Genomic DNA, 23523 nt, shown 5'->3' with positions numbered 1-23523 from the left:
TCTGTCGAACCGCTCTGATCATGTGACCAAAGATGATTCCTCCCAGTGAAACACAACGTCAGGTTACTGGTTTAAAGCTTTGATGCTTCTTTCATCCTGAGATCTTTAATTGTGACAAAACAGTGATGATGGTGAATGCAAACCATCCATGTGTGGGAACATCTTCACCACAAACGTAGACGTTTTATGTTGTGTGGTTTTACTGAGTGTCTACCTGCAAATGGTTGCAGAAAGAAAATAAATATCCTGTTAAACTGTTGGATTTTAGTTGGTTTGGACAAACATGGCTGTTTAATCCACCAGTCATTTAGGTTGTAGCCTGTGATGTCATTCCTCTAAAACAGCAATCCCCAACCCTGGACCACTGTCCTGCAGGTTTTCCAAGTGTTCCTGCAGGAACACACCTGATTCAGACTCAGACCAGGTCTGCTCGTGTCTGCTAAACACACATTGATAAGAATCAGGTGTGTTGCAGCAGGGCCACATGGAGGACCTGCAGGTCCTGGAGGACCAGGATTGGTGAACCCTGCTCTAAAACACTGATGTTGAAATATCAAACATCTTGCCTGACAGTGCAAATCTGTCACCTTTCAAGTGATTTAAATGGGACAGAAAAGTAGATTTACACATTATTTTAGCTTTATTTGCAAAGCGCCGCTTCACCACAACCTCGTCTCAGGACACTTTACAGACACATCAGTACAAGCCAGTTCATAAGTAACCTACAATAGAAACCAACTGATTGCATCGAACCGTGACCTCGATCCAGTCCCTCATCCTGAGCTGCATGAGGCGACAGTGGGAAGGAAAACCTCCAGCAGAACCCGTCGATCTGCCTCGGCTGGTTGGGATGGAGAGGACAGGAAAGACAGACCAACGTATACAGCAGCTTTGATTCAAGAAGACGTGGGGAACCCGTCGATCTGCCTCGGCTGGTTGGGATGGAGAGGACAGGAAAGACAGACCAACGTATACAGCAGCTTTGATTCAAGAAGACGTGGGGAACCCGTCGATCTGCCTCGGCTGGTTGGGATGGAGAGGACAGGAAAGACAGACCAACGTATACAGCAGCTTTGATTCAAGAAGACGTGGGGGGAAAAAAAGAGAGAGATGTTAATGATTGCAATTCTGTCACATATTTATACATTAATACATTAGAGAAAAGCAGCAAGGTGCTACTCAGTGCATCAGGTGACGTTTCCATGGCTACATAAATAAATGTTGGCTAGACTACCCCTAACTATAAGAGCATTACGTGGACAGCTGGGCCCCGTTCATGCAGACTCCAACTCAGGAGAAGCTCGTCTCCTAACTCTAAGGTTTGTTTAAAAGGAAGGTTTTCAGCTCGATCTTAAAGGTGTGGAGGGAGTCTGCCTCTAACCCACAGTGGGAGCTGGTTCCATAAGAGAGAGGCTCCATTTAAAATCAGTTTCATAATTAAACAAACACTTTCAAGGTGAATACAACTGAATTTCCGGCTTTTGGTTTGGAAGGAGGATAAATTGTGGTGAATCATTTGGAAGTTTGTGGTTGCTGTAACTGCATCTGACCACTAGATGTCACTGTTTCCATCAAATCTTTATTTGAAACAGGAAAAAAGTCTGAAAAGCTTCATCAGCTCATCTCTACTAGAAACTAAGAAAGAGCTGCTGAAAGGGCTTTACTTATAACAGCACAAGAAAAGAAAGCAAGACCATTTACCAGTCAGCAAAACAAGCAAACAAACCAAACAGTTTAACACGATGGAAAACGCTGTTCTAAAAAATAACCAACCACGGCGCACAATCAGTCACTCAGGTTTATAAGTCTACAGCTGCAGAAGGTTTATATGTCCCAGCATGCATCGACGATATGCCAGGCAATTTCCCCGTCAGCTGACAGGAGGATGTGTCCAGCAGAACCAGCCCCAAGTGGGTAACCACACACTGGTATCTGCATGTAAAATGAGAGATACACAGCTGTTTTCATCCGTTTAAAGATTGAAACCTTCACACATCACGTAGCTCATAAACATCGCAGGGAATGGAAAAGTTTAATACCGTTCCTTATTCGTTTTCCCGTCTAAACACATGGATTATGGAAGAATGGTCATTTCCAAACCTGCTCCTGCTTTCTGAAAGGGAGAAATATGGTGGGGTGTGAACAAAAATCCCTAATAACAGGAAGAAACCATCAGAACCAGATTCACCTGCCTGCACCAGTTGGGGGTGGAGAGGATAGGACAGGGGGTGTCTACAACTACTGCATGTGTGTTCAGCGCTGTTGGAGCAGGTAGCAGTAGCTTACTTCCTGTTTGGACTGGATGAACACACGGTTGCGGATGGCTCCTACCCAGAACTGCAACCTTCCAGCAAAGATCTGGCAGGAAATTACAAGACGTGCTTGGATCTGACATCAGACTTCCGGGTTAAAACTGGGATCATGCGGAGGCTGACTGTCTGGTGATACGTTCATGTGTCTGTTTACAGATAAAGAAACTAAAGGCCCAGCTGGATCAGAAGACACAGAAGAACGGCGCTGACAGCAGCTCCAGTCCAGACGGGGACATAGTTGAAAATGGAAATGACCCCAACATCATGGACTTGCAGAGTGGGTGCTCATGTGCTGTAAAACACACTGATGGTTGTTCTGTGTGTCTGCCAAATGATAAATGTTGACTGAACCTTTCTAGGAGACTCCATCAGGCAAATAAACGAGCTGAAGTTCAAACTGGTGAAGTCGGAACAAGAAGCGACGGCTTTAGAGCAAAACGTGAGTAAAGAATACAGTCAGAGCTCATTTAGTGTTTCAGATCATGTCCGTGACGCAGTTGGAGCATCTTAACTTGTCTTTGGTGTCCAGGTGACCCGGCTGGAGGGCCAGGTGGCACGTTACAAGTCTGCAGCAGAGAACGCAGAAAAAGTGGAAGATGAGCTGAAGGCTGAGAAACGCAAGCTGCAGAGAGAGGCAGGTTTTCCTAAATTGCATCCCAAAGGGAAGCAAGCAAACTTGATGTATTTAACTTGTGTTTTCAGGAAATGTTTCCCCCCCAAATTCCCTCAAATTTCTTTTCTTAGAATCTTATATGAACAGTATCATATTAAAATGGGCTGTTCCTGAACTCATCAACACAACCATATCTACACGCCTGTTAAGTTTTAGTCTCTCTACAAATATTTCCCAACAAACAGAGATCTCCATCAGCGTGACGAAGCAGCATGGTGGGATTTGTAGCCAGGTGGAATGAAATGTCCAACATGAGCTTAAACACAACATCCTCCACTGAAATCTACTAAATTAGAACAATTTCCTGAGATATTTGGCTGTTTGTTTCCTTCCCCCACCTTTGTGTGCTGTGTAGCATTAGCACTAACTTCTCTCCCAAGTTTGCTTGGATAAAACATCCGTTGGCGCTGAATTCTTCCCGTTTGTCCATCTGGCCTTGTAAGCAGGCTTCCCATGAAAACCACTAACTCTTGTCTTTCTCCTGATTTGACGAACAGTTGCGATCAGCGCTGGATAAGGTTGAAGAACTTGAATCAAACAACAGCCACTTGTCGAAGAGACTGGAGAAGATCAAGTCTAGCCGCGGCATGGCTCCGACTCCATAGCCAATCACGCTTCAGCTTCATCCCAACCTGGAAGAGAATCCACCTTCTTTCTGGAGTCCTTCTTCACCTGCCTGATAGTGACCTTCAAGATAAAAAAAAAAGCATAAAAAAAGTGTTCACATCATAGAAAACACCAACAAGACGTGCCATTTCTTTGTTTTCTGGCGGATGAAGCTTCTTCATACACAAGCAGGAAGTCATAAGGCGAAGGAGGGGATGTCTGCATATTCCCTCCTTCGTTACGTCCCTTCGCTCCGGTGTAGCAAGAGACAGGAAGCTCTACTGCCTCTTTTTCCTGGAGGACCGAAGTCTGAATGCTGTTAAGACTGTTTGGAACTGTTCGCTTTTCAGGACTGTCCAGATGTTCAGGACTGTTCAGACTGTTTGGGACCGTTAGGGACTTTTCAGACTCTTCGGGACTTTTCAGAATATTCAGACTGTTCGCTTTGGACTGTTCAGACTGTTCGGTTTGGGACTGTTCAGACTGTTCGCTTTGGACTGTTCAGACTGTTCGGTTTGGGACTGTTCAGACTGTTCGGGACTGTTCAGACTGTTCGCTTTGAGACTGTTCAGACTGTTTGGTTCGGGACTGTTCAGACTGTTCGGTTTGGGACTGTTCAGACTGTCCGGGACTGTTCAGACTGTTCGGTTCGGGACTGTTCAGACTGTTCGGTTCGGGACTGTCAGACTGTTCGGGACTGTTCAGACTGTTCGCTTTGAGACTGTTCAGACTGTTTGGTTCGGGACTGTTCAGACTGTTCGGTTTGGGACTGTTCAGACTGTCCGGGACTGTTCAGACTGTTCGGTTCGGGACTGTTCAGACTGTTCGGTTCGGGACTGTCAGACTGTTCGGGACTGTTCAGACTGTTCGCTTTGAGACTGTTCAGACTGTTCGGTTTGGGACTGTTCAGACTGTTCGGTTTGGGACTGTTCAGACTGTTCGGGACTGTTCAGACTGTTCGCTTTGAGACTGTTCAGACTGTTCGGTTTGGGACTGTTCAGACTGTTCGGTTCGGGACTGTTCAGACTGTTCGGTTCGGGACTGTTCAGACTGTTCGGTTCGGGACTGTTCAGACTGTTCGGTTTGGGACTGTTCAGACTGTTCGGGACTGTTCAGACTGTTCGCTTTGAGACTGTTTAGACTGTTCGGTTTGGGACTGTTCAGACTGTTCGGTTTGGGACTGTTCAGACTGTTCGGGACAGTTCAGACTGTTCGCTTTGAGACTGTTCGGTTCGGGACTGTTCGGTTTGGGACTGTTCAGACTGTTCGGTTCGGGACTGTTCAGACTGTTCGGTTCGGGACTGTTCAGACTGTTCGGTTTGGGACTGTTCAGACTGTTCGGTTCGGGACTGTTCAGACTGTTCGGTTTGGGACTGTTCAGACTGTTCGGTTTGGGACTGTTCAGACTGTTCGGGACTGTTCAGACTGTTCGCTTTGAGACTGTTCAGACTGTTCGGTTCGGGACTGTTCAGACTGTTCGGTTTGGGACTGTTCAGACTGTTCGGGACTGTTCAGACTGTTCGGTTCGGGACTGTTCAGACTGTTCGGTTCGGGACTGTTCAGACTGTTCGGTTTGGGACTGTTCAGACTGTTCGGTTCGGGACTGTTCAGACTGTTCGGTTTGGGACTGTTCAGACTGTTCGGTTTGGGACTGTTCAGACTGTTCGGGACTGTTCAGACTGTTCGCTTTGGACTGTTCAGACTGTTCGCTTTGGACTGTTCAGACTGTTCGGTTTGGGACTGTTCAGACTGTTCGGTTTGGGACTGTTCAGACTGTTCGGGACTGTTCAGACTGTTCGCTTTGAGACTGTTCAGACTATTTGGTTCGGGACTGTTCAGACTGTTCGGTTTGGGACTGTTCAGACTGTCCGGGACTGTTCAGACTGTTCGGTTCGGGACTGTTCAGACTGTTCGGTTCGGGACTGTCAGACTGTTCGGGACTGTTCAGACTGTTCGGTTTGGGACTGTTCAGACTGTTCGGGACTGTTCAGACTGTTCGCTTTGAGACTGTTCAGACTGTTCGGGACTGTTCAGACTGTTCGCTTTGAGACTGTTCAGACTGTTCGGTTTGGGACTGTTCAGACTGTTCGGTTCGGGACTGTTCAGACTGTTCGGTTCGGGACTGTTCGGTTCGGGACTGTTCAGACTGTTCGGTTTGGGACTGTTCAGACTGTTCGGGACTGTTCGGGACTGTTCAGACTGTTCGCTTTGAGACTGTTTAGACTGTTCGGTTTGGGACTGTTCAGACTGTTCGGTTTGGGACTGTTCAGACTGTTCGGGACTGTTCAGACTGTTCGCTTTGAGACTGTTCAGACTGTTCGGTTCGGGACTGTTCAGACTGTTCGGTTTGGGACTGTTCAGACTGTTCGGGACTGTTCAGACTGTTCGGTTCGGGACTGTTCAGACTGTTCGGTTCGGGACTGTTCAGACTGTTCGGTTTGGGACTGTTCAGACTGTTCGGTTTGGGACTGTTCAGACTGTTCGGTTCGGGACTGTTCAGACTGTTCGGTTCGGGACTGTTCAGACTGTTCGGTTTGGGACTGTTCAGACTGTTTGGGACTGTTCAGACTGTTCGGTTCGGGACTGTTCAGACTGTTCGGTTTGGGACTGTTCAGACTGTTCGGTTTGGGACTGTTCAGACTGTTCGGTTCGGGACTGTTCAGACTGTTCGGTTTGGGACTGTTCAGACTGTTTGGGACTGTTCAGACGGCACCGACTGCTTCTTGTGGCACGTTTTCCCACATCTGAACATCGTTTCTGTTTTTCCATCCAAAGCCAAACCATTTTTAAATCATTCAGTTCTGGGATTAACCGAAGAGGACTTCATCGGATCAATTGGCTTTTCCTGCACCCCGTACACACAACTTATACTAGTGGTTAACTAACTGTTGAACGACCCGGTGTGTAGTCGCCCTTCTGCTTAGATGCAGCCACACCTCCAAGCTTCTGTCTGCCCCATGTAGTCATCACTGGTGGTCGTCCCTCACACCCGTTAAATGCTGAGACTTTCTGAAGAAAAGCCACAGCAGAGACTGAAATCTGTGTTAGCAGGAGATACTGAGCACACTGACAAGATGCTGCTTTCACTGTTTACAAAGCTTTAAAATGTTTGTAAGGAGACGTTAAGGACTGTAATCTTTGTGCAATAAAATATCAAACTTTCCTCTTCAGTGCTTTACATGATCACACAGATGAGGCAAGTGTATTAGAAAAGCGCACGTCACGTGCACGACCATTCAAAGTGCTTTACATGAAACATTAAAAGCAATACAGATGCTGTAAAGAAGCATTAAAGTTGACAAATAGCAAAAGTTCCAAAAAATCATCAGTTAAAATCATTAAAAAGTTAAAAAAGGAAAAGTTACTGTGCAGGTTTTATGCTGCAGAACAGAAACCTTTTAACCTGGATGTTAAAGTGTCGACGTGAGGAGAGTTTATTCTCCACGTTTAGCAAAACGGCTATATGCTGCTTCTCCATGTTTAGTCTGGACTACGGTCTGGTCTCTAGTCTGGACCCTGGTCTGGTCTCTGGTCTGGTCTCTGTTCTGGACCCTGGTCTGGACTCTGGTCTGGTCTCTGGTCTGGACTCTGGTCTGGTCTCTGGTCTGGACCCTGGTCTAGTGTCTAGTCTGGAGTTTAGTCTGGTCTCTGGTCTGGACTCTGGTCTGGACCCTGGTCTGGTCTCTGGTCTGCTCTCTGGTCTGGACCCTGGTCTGGTCTCTGGTCTGGACTCTGGTCTGGTCTGTGGTCTGCTCTCTGGTCTGGACTCTGGTCTGCTCTCTGGTCTGGACCCTGGTCTGGTCTCTGGTCTGGACTCTGGTCTGGTCTCTGGTCTGGACCCTGGTCTGGACTCTGGTCTGGTCTCTGGTCTGGACCCTGGTCTGGACTCTGGTCTGGTCTCTGGTCTGGACCCTGGTCTAGTGTCTAGTCTGGAGTTTAGTCTGGTCTCTGGTCTGGACCCTGGTCTGCTCTCTGGTCTGCTCTCTGGTCTGGACCCTGGTCTGGTCTCTGGTCTGGTGTCTAGTCTGGAGTTTAGTCTGGTCTGGACCCTGGTCTGGTCTCTGGTCTGGACTCTGGTCTGGACTAGGTGAACTGAGTCTTGAATCTAAGAGTTCTGCAGGATTGGATTCTCTGAACGTGTCACAGATGTATTGTCCTAAACCATTCTGGGATTCCTAAAACAATCAGCAGGGTTTTGAAAAAATGTGACTGATTGGAAACCAGTATAAACTGGAAACCAGTGTAAAGATGTTAAAACTGGTGTAATGTGTTCAGATCTCCTGGTTAAAGTTCCAGCAGCATCTGGATGACCTGCAGATGTTTAATGCTTTTTTTAAGGAAGTCCTTTTAAAACACCATTCCAGTAATCCAGTCTACTGGTTTTAGTGGGAAGTCCTGTGAAAACACCATTCCAGTAAGCCAGTCTATTGGAGATGAATGATGGAGGAGTTTCTACTGGTCTTACTGGGAGAATAAACTTTTCATTCTGTTGATGGTTCTGATGGTAAAAAGCTTCTTAGTGAAGCTTTGATGCTGAAAGTCCCATCTGAGTCCATCAACACTCCATGGTTCCAGACCTGGTCACCGAGTCTCCAGGTGTTTACCAGTGCCGACCTTCTTCTCTTTGCTACCAAACAGAACTTCAGTTTGTCTTCATTTAATTAAAGAACATTTTCTCTCATCCAGCTGTTTATTTGCTCCAAATACTGATACAGAAGTGTGTAGGACTGCATTTTTCTGGTGGCAAACACATGTAAAGTTGTGTATCATCTGCATAACTGTGATAATCAATGTTAAAGTTCTGTAGTATTTGACACAAATGCAGCATATCCAGGTTGAACAGAAGAACTCCAAGGACTGACCCCTGAGGTACTCCACAAGTCATGGCCACTTGCTCACATACATAGCTGCTGAATAAAACTAAATAACTCTGACCTTTAAATAGGACCTGAACCAGTTAAGGACCAGTCCAGAAAGTCAAACCCAGTTTTCCAGCCTGTACAACAGGATTCCGTGATCTACAGTATCAAATGCAGCATTGAGATCCAGCAGAACCAGGACTGATACGGGACCTGAATCACTATTCAATCTAATGTAATTTAAGACTTTGACTAGAGATGTGTTGGTGCCGTGATGAGGTCAAAAACCTGACTGGAATTTATCAAAATTTCAACTTTACGATAGAAAGTCATTAAGCTGGTTAGAAGCCAGTCTGTAGCTGGTTGGAGACAGGTCTATAGCTGGTTAGAGACAGGTCTGTACTTGGTTTAAGACAGGTCATTACCTGGTTAGAGACAGGTCATTACCTGGTTAGAGACAGGTCTGTAGCTGGTTAGAGACAGGTCTGTACTTGGTTTAAGACAGGTCATTACCTGGTTAGAGACAGGTCTGTAGCTGGTTGGAGACAGGTCTGTAGCTGGTTAGAGACAGGTCTATAGCTGGTTAGAGACAGGTCTGTACTTGGTTTAAGACAGGTCATTACCTGGTTAGAGACAGGTCATTACCTGGTTAGAGACAGGTCTATAGCTGGTTAGAGACAGGTCTGTAGCTGGTTAGAGACAGGTCTGTACTTGGTTTAAGACAGGTCATTACCTGGTTAGAGACAGGTCTGTACTTGGTTTAAGACAGGTCATTACCTGGTTAGAGACAGGTCTGTAGCTGGTTAGAGACATGTCTATAGTTGGTTAGAGACGGGTCTATAGCTGGTTAGAGACAGGTCTGTACTTGGTTTAAGACAGGTCATTACCTGGTTAGAGACAGGTCTATAGCTGGTTAGAGACATGTCTATAGTTGGTTAGAGACGGGTCTATAGTTGGTTAGAGACGGGTCTATAGCTGGTTAGAGACAGGTCTGTACTTGGTTTAAGACAGGTCATTACCTGGTTAGAGACAGGTCTTTAGCTGGTTAGAGACATGTCTATGGTTGGTTAGAGACAGATCTGTAGCTGGTTGGAGACAGGTCTATAGCTGGTTAGAGACAGATCTGTAGCTGGTTAGAGACATGTCTATAGTTGGTTAGAGACATGTCTGTAGTTGGTTAGAGACAGGTCTATAGCTGGTTAGAGACGGGTCTATAGCTGGTTAGAGACATGTCTATAGTTGGTTAGAGACGGGTCTATAGCTGGTTAGAGACAGGTCTGTAGCTGGTTAGAGACATGTCTATAGTTGGTTAGAGACATGTCTATAGCTGGTTAGACAGATCTGTAGCTGGTTAGAGACATGTCTATAGTTGGTTAGAGACATGTCTGTAGTTGGTTAGAGACGGGTCTATAGCTGGTTAGAGACAGGTCTGTAGCTGGTTTAAGACAGGTCATTACCTGGTTAGAGACATGTCTGTAACTGGTTAGAGACATGTCTGTAGCTGGCTAGAGACAGATCTGTAGCTGGTTGGAGACATGTCTATAGTTGGTTAGAGACATGTCTGTAGTTGGTTAGAGACATGTCTATAGCTGGTTACAGACAGATCTGTAGCTGGTTAGAGACATGTCTATAGTTGGTTAGAGACATGTCTGTAGTTGGTTAGAGACAGGTCTATAGCTGGTTAGAGACATGTCTATAGTTGGTTAGAGACGGGTCTATAGCTGGTTAGAGACAGGTCTATAGCTGGTTAGAGACAGGTCTGTACTTGGTTTAAGACAGGTCATTACCTGGTTAGAGACAGGTCTGTAGCTGGTTAGAGACATGTCTATGGTTGGTTAGAGACAGATCTGTAGCTGGTTGGAGACAGGTCTATAGCTGGTTAGAGACAGATCTGTAGCTGGTTAGAGACATGTCTATAGTTGGTTAGAGACATGTCTGTAGTTGGTTAGAGACAGGTCTATAGCTGGTTAGAGACGGGTCTATAGCTGGTTAGAGACATGTCTATAGTTGGTTAGAGACGGGTCTATAGCTGGTTAGAGACAGGTCTGTAGCTGGTTAGAGACATGTCTATAGTTGGTTAGAGACAGGTCTATAGCTGGTTAGAGACATGTCTATAGTTGGTTAGAGACGGGTCTATAGCTGGTTAGAGACATGTCTATAGTTGGTTAGAGACATGTCTGTAGTTGGTTAGAGACGGGTCTGTAGTTGGTTAGAGACGGGTCTATAGTTGGTTAGAGACGGGTCTATAGTTGGTTAGAGACATGTCTGTAGTTGGTTAGAGACATGTCTATAGTTGGTTAGAGACAGGTCTGTAGCTGGTTAGAGACATGTCTATAGTTGGTTAGAGACAGGTCTATAGTTGGTTAGAGACATGTCTGTAGTTGGTTAGAGACATGTCTATAGTTGGTTAGAGACAGGTCTGTAGCTGGTTAGAGACATGTCTATAGTTGGTTAGAGACAGGTCTATAGTTGGTTAGAGACGGGTCTATAGCTGGTTAGAGACAGGTCTGTAGCTGGTTAGAGACATGTCTATAGTTGGTTAGAGACAGGTCTATAGCTGGTTAGAGACATGTCTATAGTTGGTTAGAGACGGGTCTATAGCTGGTTAGAGACAGGTCTGTAGCTGGTTAGAGACAGGTCTGTAGCTGGTTTAAGACAGGTCTGTGACTGGTTAGAGACCAGTCTATATCTAGATGAACTTTTTATGGGATGTTTTATGGGACTTTTTAGGGATGTTGAAAGCTTTTTATAACAATTCCACAAATGGTGGAATTCAAAATAAAATGGTTGAGAAACCCAAATGTAGTTCTTTAGTAACTTCATCAAGTCATATTTTATTCCCAGTAGAACATAAACATGTTGTCCCGTTCTGGTCTGATGCAGGATTCCAGCTGCTTCCATGATGCTCCAGATGTTTGGTACTGGTGACACTGGACTGCAGCAGACCAGTTCTCCTGTTCCACCATCAGGATGTGGTCCTGCTGGACCAGTTCTCCTGCTCCACCATCAGGATGTGGTCCAGCATGGTGGAACCTGCAAGGTCTTCCCTGAAAGAGACGTTGTCTGGATGGGAGCAGATGTTTCAGCATTGATGGAGCTTCCCAGATGTGGAAGCTGCCCACGCCATCGGCATTAATGCAACCCCATCCCATCAGAGATGCAGGCTGATAACAAGCTGGATGCTCCCTCTCCTCTTTAGTCTGCAGGACACGCCGTCCATGCTGTCCACAAACAATTCCACATCTTCATCCAGGTTTCCACTCAGAACATTTTAAATGAGCTTTGGTCCAGAGAAGACGGCGTGTTTCTGGATCCTCTTCACGTATGATGGAGTTTTAACCTGCATGTTGGATTTCAGCCTGAACTGTGTTTTTCTGGAATCTTCCTGAGTCCATGCACTGGTTTCCAGTAGAGAATCATGATGAATCAAACTTATAAGTTGATCTTAGTCTTTACAATTTTACAAATAAAAAATATGTTTCTGTAACTTTGAGTTTCCATGATGGACTAGCGACCTGTCCTGGGTATACCCTGCCTCTCTCTTGCCATCTAATGGGACAGGTCCAGCCCCCCCGTCACCCTGAACTGGACTGAACAAATGCAAAATGAATTTATTTTACACAATTTTTTGACTCATTTTCTTCTGTCCATCCTTCCGTCTGAGAGACTCTTCCTCTCTGAAATGCTCCCTTTATGCCCAGTTATGTTCCTGAGTGTCAAATGCTCGTCCAGTTCCAGCCTTTTGCTGTTCTAACTTCTTACAGACGTGTTGCTGCATCAAATTCACACTCAGCTCCTATTTTCCATGGAATGACAGAATGTCTGAGTTTCGGCATGTGATGTGATGTTCTGGTCCTACTGGGGAAAAACCAGAACTTCTCTACAGTAGTATTACTGGGTCCCACAAATACCACTCACAACAGCTTTAATGAGTTCAACAAAGTCTGAGATGTTTTCATCTCTAAACACAAAGTCAAACGTACGTGGAAGACAGATGTTGCCATGGTTACAGCCTGTGGTAAAAATGGGGTTTCATGTGTTTGACTGTGTCAACACACATGATGGTTTATTTATTGGTTACTTTGCTTCATCATCACTCATCCAGGTTTGGTAAATGGACTGTTCAGTAGTCTTTCTTTCCTCCCGACGAGTCGCCGCAGCACGTCCGCTTCTGGATGCAGCGGATCATCCGCCGCCCATAGAAGTCCTTGTACTCTGCTGGAAGTCCATCCAGCAGGTTCAGAGCCTTCTCCACAGCCTGAAGCGCTCGACCAGCAGCCAGCAGGTCTTTGTTCCCGTACGGGTCCTTTCTGTCATAGCTGTCTGCAGGAAGATGGCGCCAGAAGACATTAACGCCCACTCCGAACTGCAGGGCGAGTGTGTTGTGGAACCACAAAGCTGGGGAGGGGGACAGGATAGCTGGATCATGGAAGTACTGAAATATCAGTTTTTTTACTGTGTTTCCATGTAAAACACGCTGGCGGATGTCCCTGCTTACCCGGGATGAAAAGCAGGTCTCCAGGCTCCAGCACACACTCGTATCGCTTCGCCTTCACAAAGTCAGGAAAGCATTTCAGATCCGGAGCGTCGATATCCAGGACCTCCGACTTGTCCCCTGATGAGTTCCAACCCGGACCATCAACATAAAACTGAGTTCAGGAAAACAAACTAGGCAAATGGCATGTTTCCATGGCGACTGACCAGACAGGTAGAGGTGTAAGGCATCCTGGGGGCTGTAGAGAACCACTCTCTTCCTCCCCGTCACCTGAGCCAAAAGGTTGTCCATCACCTGCAGAAATGAAGGAGCATGTTCTTCTGGAACGTCCTTGTTTTCTACGCCTTGCAGGTTAAACCACGAAGCCAGCACTCACATCGTAGTGTGTCCACAGCTGCAGACCACATGAGCTGATCCGGAACACGCTGGAGAAGAACTGATCCGGCGCAAAGAACCGAGGGACCTGGAAGTCCTCCGCTAGGTCTGGGAACTGTTTGCTCAAGTCTGCAGGTTCCTGTCGAGGAGACGGAGCGATCAGTCACAAGGACATCCAGACGTCTGGACAGACAACTTAGTCAGCTGACGGAGTCAATGTAGGCGCTTTATCAATACATGATCAGTTTAGTGTGAACATGAATCCAGTAAATTCTGAACCCAGCAAAAAACTGTTCTTTTTTTTTTTTTTTTTTTAGAAATTACTATTTTTATTTTCATGTAAATAAAACAGAATCAGATCAGCAACATAAAAAGCTTGATAACAGCAGCTGTACAAGGGGTAGACGGCGTTCTACGGCGTGCCGCAGCGGACAAAATTCCAGTACACTTCAGTCAATAAAAGAAAAACTCACAAGGATCACAGAAATAACTTGAATCTGATTTAAAAAAAAAAAAAAAAATTATAATAATAATAATAATAATAATAAGAATAAGAATAATAATAAATAAAAACTCTGGGACATGTTAAAAAGGGACATGTTAGTCCAAGGTGTGTCTGCAGTCAGTGGAACTACATCCAGGCCTGCAGTAGTCACCGTGTTGTTTGGTGACATGGTGTGGAACACACTCAGCAGGGACCAGAGGAAGCAAAGGAAAGAGTTGTCTCAGGAGATCAGACAGAAAACTGCAGACCAGCATGGTCATGAAGGCTATAAGAGCATCTCCAAGCATCGTGATGTTCCCGTGACAACAGCTGCACACGGGACTGCAGCCGACCTCGCTGGACCGCAGGAGGAAACTGAGGACAAATCAGAGACGGATGATACGAATGGAAACAAAAGAGCCCAGAAAGACTTCTAAAGAGGTTAAAAGTGAACTTCAAACTCAAGGAACATCAGTGTCAGGTGGCTCCATCTGTTGTTTGAGCCAAACTGGACTTAATGGGAAACACATATTAAAAAAGCCAGGATGGAATCTGCCAAACTACATGTAGACAAGCCACTAAGCTTCTGGGAGGACGTCCTGTGGACAGATGGGACAGTTCTACGCTCCCAGGCAGAACAATGAAGCATGTGAAGACAAGAAGACGTCCCTGCTGTGAAACATGGAGGAGGCTCTGAGATGTTCTGGGGCGGCTTTGCTGCATCAGGGTGCCTTAAATCTGTGCAGAGGACAATAAAATCTGAAGACTATGAGAGGATTGTAGGTAGAAATGTGCTGCCAGTGTCAGAAAGCTTGGTCTCAGCTGGACAATGAGCCAAAAAACGCAACTAAACACAGCCAAACATGGCCAAGAGGAAAAACATCGGACTGTTCTAAAGGCGCCTCAATGAGTCCTGACAGAAATCCTGCTGAGCAGGTTTGGAAGAGCTGAAACACGGCGTCTGGAAACCTTCAAACCTGAGACAACTGGAGCAGTTTGCTCATGAGGAGTGGGTCAGAACACCCGCCGAGAAGCGCAGAAGTCTCATTAAGAGCTACAGGAAAATGCTTCCAGTGACGCCTCAAACGGCTGAGCAACAAAATGTTAAGTTTCTGTCCAGACCTGCTGATTTTTTTATTTAATTCTATTAAAGCATGGTTGAAAAGTAATGTCTGACTTTCATTTGTTAAATTTAATAGATTTTTTAATTAATTATTATTACTTTAGTCAGATTCAAGTTGTTTCTGTGACTGTTGTGAGTTTTTCTCATTGATTAGAAAGGTACCAACAATGTGGTTCATGTGTGTCTGAAGGAAGGAGACAACAGCTGCTCCAACCAGCCGTCAGGAAGCCTCCAAGGTCAGAAAACCCAGCAGAACCGAGCTCTGAAAATGTTCTTTTTCTTTTCGTTTTTCCCCGTATTCAGCTGAAGGAAGAACAATCTCCAGGAGAAAGACACGTAATGTCTGCTGTCAGATCACCGTGGACGACGGGAAAGGTGCCGTAAGGCAGCAGAATGTTCCGGACACGACGACGTTTCACATATAAAACACACATAAAGGATCATTTTCGTGGTCTTGTACCTTGCGGACATCCTCTCCCAGGGATCGCAGGTAGTAGCTCTCGTCCTAAAAGCACATCCAGGAGTGTTCATGAGAACGGAACATGTTTCATCGCTGCTGTTTTCCTTTTTACTGTTCCGTACCTCACACAGGAAGAAGTCGGAGTGTTTTGTTTCAGAGACTCTCTTCACAAACTCATTAAACGGCAGAGTCCTGTGGAAACCAAACAAAGAGAGGACGAGAATCGGCCTTTGTGCTGAGAAACGCTTCATAGCAGCGAACGCAATGTGTTTGTGTGGAGGCTCACCTGTAGACAAAGTTTTTGTGAATGAAATCCATCTGTGGAACTGTGGAGACGTGGATCTTCACCTCCCTGTCGCCTCCTTTCTCTGCCAGATATTCAACCGTCCACTTCTCCAGACACGGTCCCAGACCGACTCCTCTCAGCACGGCTGGTCTGCGCTGGAAACACAGCAGATTTAGACACTGGTGGCACTGGTAACCTGCAAGGAGAGACTTTCCTCCAATCCCAACCTACAAGCTGCGAGACAGCGGACGAACATGTCCAGATTAGTCTCCTTCAGTTTCCCCAAGATGATTGTTGTTTTTTCTACAAGTTTTTTTTTGGTTCATTTATTGTGAATTAGAATGCGTATTTGTTTTTATTTCAGAATAAACAACTTGGTAATCATTTCATATTTTAAGAATGAGTGAGATATTGGTGTAACAAACAGTAGTGTTTAGCTGTATTTTTATATATATATATATATATATATATATATATATATATATATATATATATATATATATATATATATAAATACAGCTGTGCTCATATGTCTTCATCCCCTTTCATTAAAGAAAAGCTGAATTTACAACAGTTACTCAAATAACTGGGGACTTAAAAAAGGAACAATAACTAAAAATTTGCAAAAATATAATTTCATTATGTAAGACAGTGTTGGTTTTTTTTTCCATTTAATTGAGTTGAAGAAAGAAAAAACAAACAAACAATCAAATGTGTCCTGGACAAATTAGAGCACTTTTCTGTTGAACAGTGGGACAAAATACCTGTCAACAGGTGCAGAAGTCTGACTGAGAGGAACAGAAAACACCTGACTGGAGCGGAAACATTAAAGGATTGTTCTACTACACATTAGTTTATGACGGATGTAAGATGTAAAAAATTATATTATTTGTTTGCTTTTTAAAAAAAATATTTCTATTGAACCAGAATTAGAAAATAATGTAATGATTTTAATCAAATCTTTATTTATTATTACTTTACTCAATTTCAGCTTTTACAGGTAGCTGATTTTTTTTTTCCTTCTTTAATGAAAGGGTATGAATAAATATGAGCACAACTGTATATTTTTTATATATATATATATATATATATATATATATATATATATATATATATATATATATATATATATATATATATATATATATACTGTACCTTCCAGTGCTAAATAACATTGCAAGATATCAGCATTATCCAAACTTCACATCATAAACCACGTGGTCCTCAGCAGGTCATCATCATGTCTCAGTGATCAGTGGAGATGTGAGGACAGGTGAGCAAAGGGAAAAGCTTTGTCTCATCCCACAGTGAACTGGTCAGATGTCCTGCAGCAGTCTGGGACAGTCTGGGTCTCCTTCACAGCAGGACTGTTAATAGCAGCTTTTACTAAATAACTGGGGGAAAATAATGTGAAAATAACCTCAAAATCTGTTTATTAACCTCAGATGGTTTTTCAAACCTGGCTTATGATGCAGCACTAGAAGTGTTAGCTGTAAAACCAGTAAGAACCAGTAAAAGATGAGAAAGAAGCAGCAGCATTATTACTATGTAGTCACAGAATAATCGCAGTTTTTTCTCACCTCGGGATAAATCTCTTTTAGAAACACATCTCTGTCCACTTCACTGAATATCTGCACCGGTATTTTATCCTGGAGCTCCATTTAACATGATATACTGGGAGTACTGGGACAGCAGCTTCTCGCCACTCCGGTGTGTTACATCGTTACTGTTCCCAGTAGAAACAAACACCTACATGTCAACAACGACTAAAGATCTGACAGTCAATCAAAATAAAATGCGTAGTTTCTATTTATTAGTAGCAGAATTAACAAATAAACTAAATTAATCATAATTTATGTTTTCAGTGTTTCTACAATGATATTTATAATCAACCGGAAGCGATAAGAAGACGGACAGGAAGCTTCATGAAGAGGGAAAGGAAAAGATGGCGCTGTTCAGAGGTTGTTTCAAGCTGCCATCAGCATTTACCTCCAGTCGTCTGATTTTTAACAGGAATGTTTTGGTGAACCGCTCCAGCAAAACGCGGCCGCGTCGCTGCGCTGCCGCTACTGCGGAGCCGCACGCGGCAGCCGCACGCGGCAGCCGCACGCGCCTACAGCTCACAGCGGGGAGAGACACACAAGCAGAAGATTGTGGTGGTTGGGATCCCCAACCTCTTCATCTGGTTCCGGACTCGGGTCTACTACTTTCTGATCAGGACTTACTTTGACAAAGAGTTCAGTATTGAGGAGTTCACGGAGGGAGCGAAGCAGGTGCGTGCAACGTGCGCGTGAAGCTGCGACTTTCCATCAGCTGCAGAGCGGATCTGTTGATGCTGCAAACACAACTAAAATGATGTTTTTCTCTCCCAGGCCTTCTCTCATGTCTCCAGACTGCTGTCCCAGTGTCAGTTTGAGGCCCTGGAGGGCCTCGTGGCCAAAGACGTGAGTCTTCCTGCACATTGTTTTGTTTTTTTCTTTTTCTTCAACTCAATTAAATGAAAAAAAGTGTCTTATATTACTAAATTATATTTTTGCAAATTTTTCGTTACTGTTCCTTTTTTAAGTCTCCAGTTATCTGAGTGACTGTTGTAAATTCAGCCTTTTCTGTAATGAAAGGGGATGAATACCTATGAGTGCAGCTGGATCTGCTGCTCATCATCCAGCAACGTGTTTGCTTCTTGCAGCTGATCGGAAAGCTGGAGGAAAAGTGCAACTTGCTGCCATCCAACTACAAGAAAGCCCTGTCTGCAGATCCTGATGAGATCATGTACACGACTCCTGGAGACGTGGGGATCTTCTACGACGACAGCGGTAACCCTCCAGACTTTAAGATCACGCTGATGGAGCTTATTTTCTGTGCATGTTTGTGGCCAAATGCCGCAGAGAGGCTTGGAAATGGACGGGTTTGGATCTGGTTGTGGGACGTATGAGCAAACAACAGACCTGCCTGGATGACCTCTGCCTCACATCAGTGTCACCATCTTGTTTTCAGGGAGAAAGTTTGTCAGTATTCTGATGCGGTTCTGGTATCTGACGAGCGCACAGCTTCCCAACGAGGGCGTGGAGGGCACTCGTTTGTTCAAGGTGGCCATCGGAGAGGGAGGGGAAGAACAAGAAACCAAGAGACTGCTGACTGCGATATATGAGTGAGTATTTTCTTTGCAGGAAGCTGGACAGAAGATGTGGAACCATGAGACATTGTAGGCTGACAGCTTGGTTTGCTTCTTTCTGGTGGGAGTCGGACTGATGCTGATCATGACTGAAGGCTTTCCTGAACGTTCGGCTTTGCTTTTGTTAAAAGTTCTTTTACGTTCCATCCTTCATCTCTGGTCATGAGCTGTGGGAGGTTCCAGAGAAGCAGAGCGCCATGACAGGACGGTACCAGCTCACCTGTTGGCGCCTGAATGATGAGAGACGGACTCAGATTACAGTTGCTGCTTCTCCACATCTAAAGGAATCAGATGGACTCCTCATTAGGACTCCATCAAGACATATGGAGCACCAGCAGGAGGAGGAGGAGGCCTCAAACACTCACAGTCTGCTGGAGGAGTTACCCGCCGGTCCCTTCACAGCACATGTAGACATGACTCGAATACATCCATCATCACAGAGCAGGTCTGAGTTTTATCGCAGAGGAAGAAGCAGCTTGTAACCTGCTGTGTGAGTTAGGGCTGCTCGATTATGACAAAAATTATAATGATTATTTTGACTGAAATTGAGATCTCGATTATTTAACAATTATCCAGTATTTATAAACAACGCTGCGCGTCGTGGTGTTCTAGACTCCGTGTCGTGCATTATAACCGTCTAATGGACGGTTCAGAGTTGTTTAATCCTCTTTTACCGCTTATATAGGAACTATTTTACGTTTTATACCAAACAACCGCTGTCAGCCTGCAGCGCGTTTCTCTCATCCACCTGTTAAAAGACGGCTGATCTGAACCAGCTGGTTAACGCGTTGCTATGGTAACGCCCCGTAACGGAGGGATGTTACAGTGTTTAACTGGCCGAACTATGTATAGGAAAATAAAGCAGCCAGTTGTCAGTGACAATGGTATAAACTATGTTTAGGTGAACTTCCACAACCTACTGCAGTTATTCTACATTGACCTGCAGCCGGAGCCGACTGAGACTGGCCGCCTGGGAGTGCTTTAGGACGGGAGAGGCTCCCGCTGCTCCTTCCTTACAGTAACTGCAGAACAATATGTGCCTTCAAGTCAGTCGCCAAAACACCAGAAAAGGGAGTCTGGAGATGTAAAAGCTTCTAAGAAGCAGTTTACACTCAGCATCCACTTCATCAGGTCCACATTCCCAGTACCAGGTTAGACTGCTTTTCCCTTCAGAACTGCATGAATTCTTGACATCACAGATCCAACATGGTGTTGGAAACATTCCTCAGAGGCTCCATGTTGACATGAAGCATCACACAGTTGCTGCACATCATGATGAGAATCTCCCAAAGCTGCTCTGCTGGACTGAGATCTGGTGACTGTGGAGCCGTTGGAGGACAGTGAACTCATCATCATGGTGGAGATGATGTGAGCTTTGTGACATGGTGCATCATCCTGCTGGAAGTTTCCGTCAGAAGATGCTACACTGCGCTCAGAAAGGGATGATAGCAGCGGCAGAAAGCGAGTGGATCGTGTGTTTTCTTGTCTGGAGTTCTGCGATGTGACAAAAGAAACTTCTGGGATGCAGAAATAAATCATTCTTTCCTTTGTCTTCATTGGCAGATTCCAGAGGGAGTTCACCAAAGGCGTGCCTCCGGATTGGACCATCACCAGGATCGAGCACTCTAAGCTTCTGGACTGATGCGCTTTAGATGTGAGGCGGACCTGTCAGAATGACACCCCCCCCCCCCATGTGAGCAACCAAAGCTTCATATTATCCCCGTGGGGGGGTGGTTGCCGCTTTGCAGTGGGACGTCGGAGAAAAGCGCCGGGACGAGGCTGGATTTCTCTGCCAGTCACCATGGAAACGACTGCTCCAGATCGTTTCCTCTCCACCTGTAATGACGCTGAATGTAACTGTACTGGTTTTATATGCCGTGTCTCTGGGATCAGTGAAATCCAGCTTCTGCATCTCATCTGCTTTGTTCTCCAATCGGGGGGAGTCGTCACCAGACGTAACGGTGGGAAGACACTCAGTCGTCCCAGCAAACACTGAACTGTACCTTCTGACACCGTCTGACTTGAGTTTAAAGATGTCTCTGAATCATGTGAAACCTGCAGGGAGACGGTTTTCCTGTGAAATCGGGCTTCTGGCTGGTGTCTGAGGCGGGAATGCTTCTACTTGAAGATGACGTTGTGAAGGAGTCCGCTTGCTTTGTGTCCCAGCTGGACGTATTAGACCTGCTGACGAGGAGGAACTGCAGCTACATGCAGGTCCAGACAGCTGTGTCACACTGCAGCAGACCTGAGAAATAAAGATTGTGGGGGATTATTTATCAACGTGACTTTACAGCAGAACATCCGGCTGGTTTGAAGCATTTCATCGGGTCAGCGGGACTTCACGACTTCACGGCCGGCTCATCTTTGACTCGGTGTTTCATAAAACACGTTTGTTTATTCTGTTGGTATAAATGATGAAAAGAGCTGGCGGGTTACTTTGATTTATAAAAGAGTAAATTATCTGACTTGTCTGTAAAATTAGAAGGTTTTTCAGCTAAATCAGTGTTTTTAAACTAGAAATGTAGGAGGAACTTAATGCGACTTGTACCACTGTGTAAAGGTGTGATGTCAGACCAATACTACACACGTTTCTGACATTAAAACTGGTTTTGAGGGCGTATTTACTGTCAGTATGTTCCCTGGTGCTGTCGTCATCACACAGCGGCCCAAAGCAGACAGACACTCTCTGCCTGGTTCGAGGCCTTCTGGTACTCTTAACCACTGGTGTTGTCTCCCACAGGGCATACAGGGACACGTGTGTGTGTGTGTGTGTGTGTGTGTGTGTGTGTGTGTGTCAGCCCATGCTATCATGTTGTCACAGTTTGGAGATTTTCTTTTCTTTAGTTCTGGCTTCCTGTTTTATTTTGTAGATTTCTTATGTTTCCTGTTTAAGTTTGCCTGGTTTCATTCAGCTGATCCATTCCAGCTGTGTCTTCTTGTGTTTTCAGTCTATAAAAACCAGTCGGCTTCAGTTCATCCTTACTGGTTCGTAGTCCTTCCCAGCTGGTTTTGCTGAGCCAGGTTTATATTAGACGTCGTCGTTCTGCCTCCTGCTCTGCATTTGGGTCCTCGCCACTGCTCCATGACACACACTCATCAATATGCAATGTCCCTTAAATAAATAAAGTAAATCTGATCTGGTTGTGATGACAGCTGGAATTCTTTGGGACGTGAACTGGACCAATAGGAAACATATTTCTGTAGGAAACCTCATCATTGGCTCCCTTTTGCTCTTTTCATTTGACTTCCACTATAAATACTGAACCCAGTTAAAGTCTGGACTGGTTGCTGGCCGTGTCACTGGGCTTATATGTCATCATAAAGACATTTTTAACTCTTTGTTCTGTGATATTATCATCCAGGAAAATAATCAACATCACTAAGCTTCTTTTTGGATTTACAGAATAACAGAAGTGATAAAAAAAAAAAAAAACATTTTTTAAAGAAGCAGGCCTGAAGACTGTCGTCTCTCCTGGTTCTTTACCCGACATCAACCAGGGTGTCCAGCTCCGGTCCTAAAGGGCCACAATCCTGCAGGTTTTCCATGTATCCCTGCTCCAACACACCTGACCCAAACTAATCAGTCATCGTGCAGAACTGGATCCATTTCACGGAAGTCAGAGTTTTATGTTGATGAAGTCAGGCTGAGTTTTCAGTTTTACAACAAGGGGTAGTTTAAGCGTCTCAGAGCTGAGCGCTCTCAGACCGAGGAAAAGACTCCATCAATAAGCAGCTGGATATCCTCATAGCAGCTTGTCAAAAGGCTCACGCACACCCGGAGCAGAATGTAGGGTTTACATGGGCACGACATGATTACTTATTTTACACTGAAACTAGGCAGTACACTTAAAAGTTTACTTTTCATATACGCCTACTACATTTTATATACATAAGTATAGTGAAGTATACTTGGCTTATACTGTAGTATAAAGTAGGTTGTAAAGACAAGTCTAAGTACATTAAATCTATACCTTACACTTAAACTTTATTATTAACAGATTATACTTGTACTTTTCAATACTTTTTACTTCTTTCTGCCACAAAGTACTAATAGTATGAATGAACCAAGTACAGAATAATACTAAGTCATTTATTCCAATAGCTGCTTCCAATTAGCAAAATGTAAGAGGTGCATTCCTTCAATTCATCCATCCATCCATCATCCATCCATCCATCATCCATCCATCCATCCATCATCCTTCCATCAATTCATCCATCTATCCATCATTCATCCATTCATCCATCCATACATCCATCCATCATCCATCCATCCATCCATCTATCCATCCTTCATCCATCCATCCATCATCCTTCCATCAATTCATCCATCCATCCATCCATCATCCATCCATCATCCATCCATCCATCCATCTATCCATCCTTCATCCATCCATCCATCATCCTTCCATCAATTCATCCATCCATCCATCCATCATCCATCCATCCATCCATCTATCCATCCTTCATCCATCCATAATCCATCCATCCATCCATTCATCCATCCATCCATCCATCTATCCATCCTTCAATTCATCCATCCATTCATCCATCCATCCATCCATCCATCCATCTATCCATCCTTCATCCATTCATCCATCCATTCATCCATCCATCCATCCATCCATCCATCTATCCATCCTTCATCCATCCATCCATCCATTCATCCATCCATCCATCC

At 44.8% G+C, this 23523-nt stretch overlaps 3 protein-coding genes across 5 annotated transcripts in view; 2 read left to right on the top strand and 1 right to left on the bottom strand.

Annotated features, from left to right (window-relative positions):
• Positions 1-4312, top strand: part of lrrfip1a (leucine rich repeat (in FLII) interacting protein 1a) — an 86442-nt gene extending 82130 nt beyond the window's left edge. For 2 of the 3 annotated variants that reach the window (XM_079253953.1, XM_079253951.1), the window contains 4 exons: positions 2469-2589; positions 2672-2751; positions 2842-2946; positions 3483-4312. In XM_079253953.1, coding sequence (XP_079110079.1) covers positions 2469-2589; positions 2672-2751; positions 2842-2946; positions 3483-3590 — 414 coding nt within the window. In that variant the 3' untranslated portion in view covers positions 3591-4312. The remainder of the gene's footprint in view (positions 1-2468; positions 2590-2671; positions 2752-2841; positions 2947-3482) is intronic. The other variant, XM_079253952.1, reaches the window with a different exon arrangement.
• Positions 4313-12406: 8094 nt separating this feature from the next.
• Positions 12407-17392, bottom strand: tyw5 (tRNA-yW synthesizing protein 5). The gene is made up of 8 exons (XM_079254206.1): positions 17254-17392; positions 15674-15828; positions 15510-15579; positions 15388-15432; positions 13322-13459; positions 13152-13239; positions 12949-13065; positions 12407-12848 (listed from the first exon to the last, which is right to left on the bottom strand). Exons 1-8 carry the CDS (start codon positions 17332-17334, stop codon positions 12574-12576), a joined length of 969 nt encoding a protein of 322 aa, XP_079110332.1. The 5' UTR covers positions 17335-17392; the 3' UTR covers positions 12407-12573.
• A 311-nt stretch (positions 17393-17703) lies between these two features.
• maip1 (matrix AAA peptidase interacting protein 1) lies at positions 17704-21459 on the top strand (the record flags this gene model as incomplete). The annotated part of the gene is made up of 5 exons (XM_079253818.1): positions 17704-17946; positions 18046-18117; positions 18360-18486; positions 18668-18821; positions 20409-21459. Coding segments are annotated over 5 exons (675 nt in total), but the record flags the coding sequence as incomplete, so codon positions are not given.
• Positions 21460-23523: the final 2064 nt, after the last annotated feature.

This window comes from Telmatherina bonti (genome assembly GCF_933228915.1).
Source record: "Telmatherina bonti genome assembly, chromosome: 15".
Classification (NCBI taxonomy): domain Eukaryota; kingdom Metazoa; phylum Chordata; class Actinopteri; order Atheriniformes; family Telmatherinidae; genus Telmatherina; species Telmatherina bonti.
Note: the sequence above shows the minus strand (reverse complement) of the source record. Positions and strands in the feature narration are given on the sequence as shown.

What these genes read in the sequence shown, in the direction of transcription:
- tyw5 (XM_079254206.1), bottom strand. Translation starts at nt 17,334, where the DNA reads ATGGAGCTCCAGGATAAAATACCGGTGCAGATATTCAGTGAAGTGGAC. An exon ending in TAAAAGAGATTTATCCCGAG is followed by an intron (nt 15,829 to 17,253) that starts GTGAGAAAAAAC and finishes CTGTGTTTCCAG; the next exon opens with CGCAGACCAGCCGTGCTGAG. An exon ending in CACAAAAACTTTGTCTACAG is followed by an intron (nt 15,580 to 15,673) that starts GTGAGCCTCCAC and finishes TGGTTTCCACAG; the next exon opens with GACTCTGCCGTTTAATGAGT.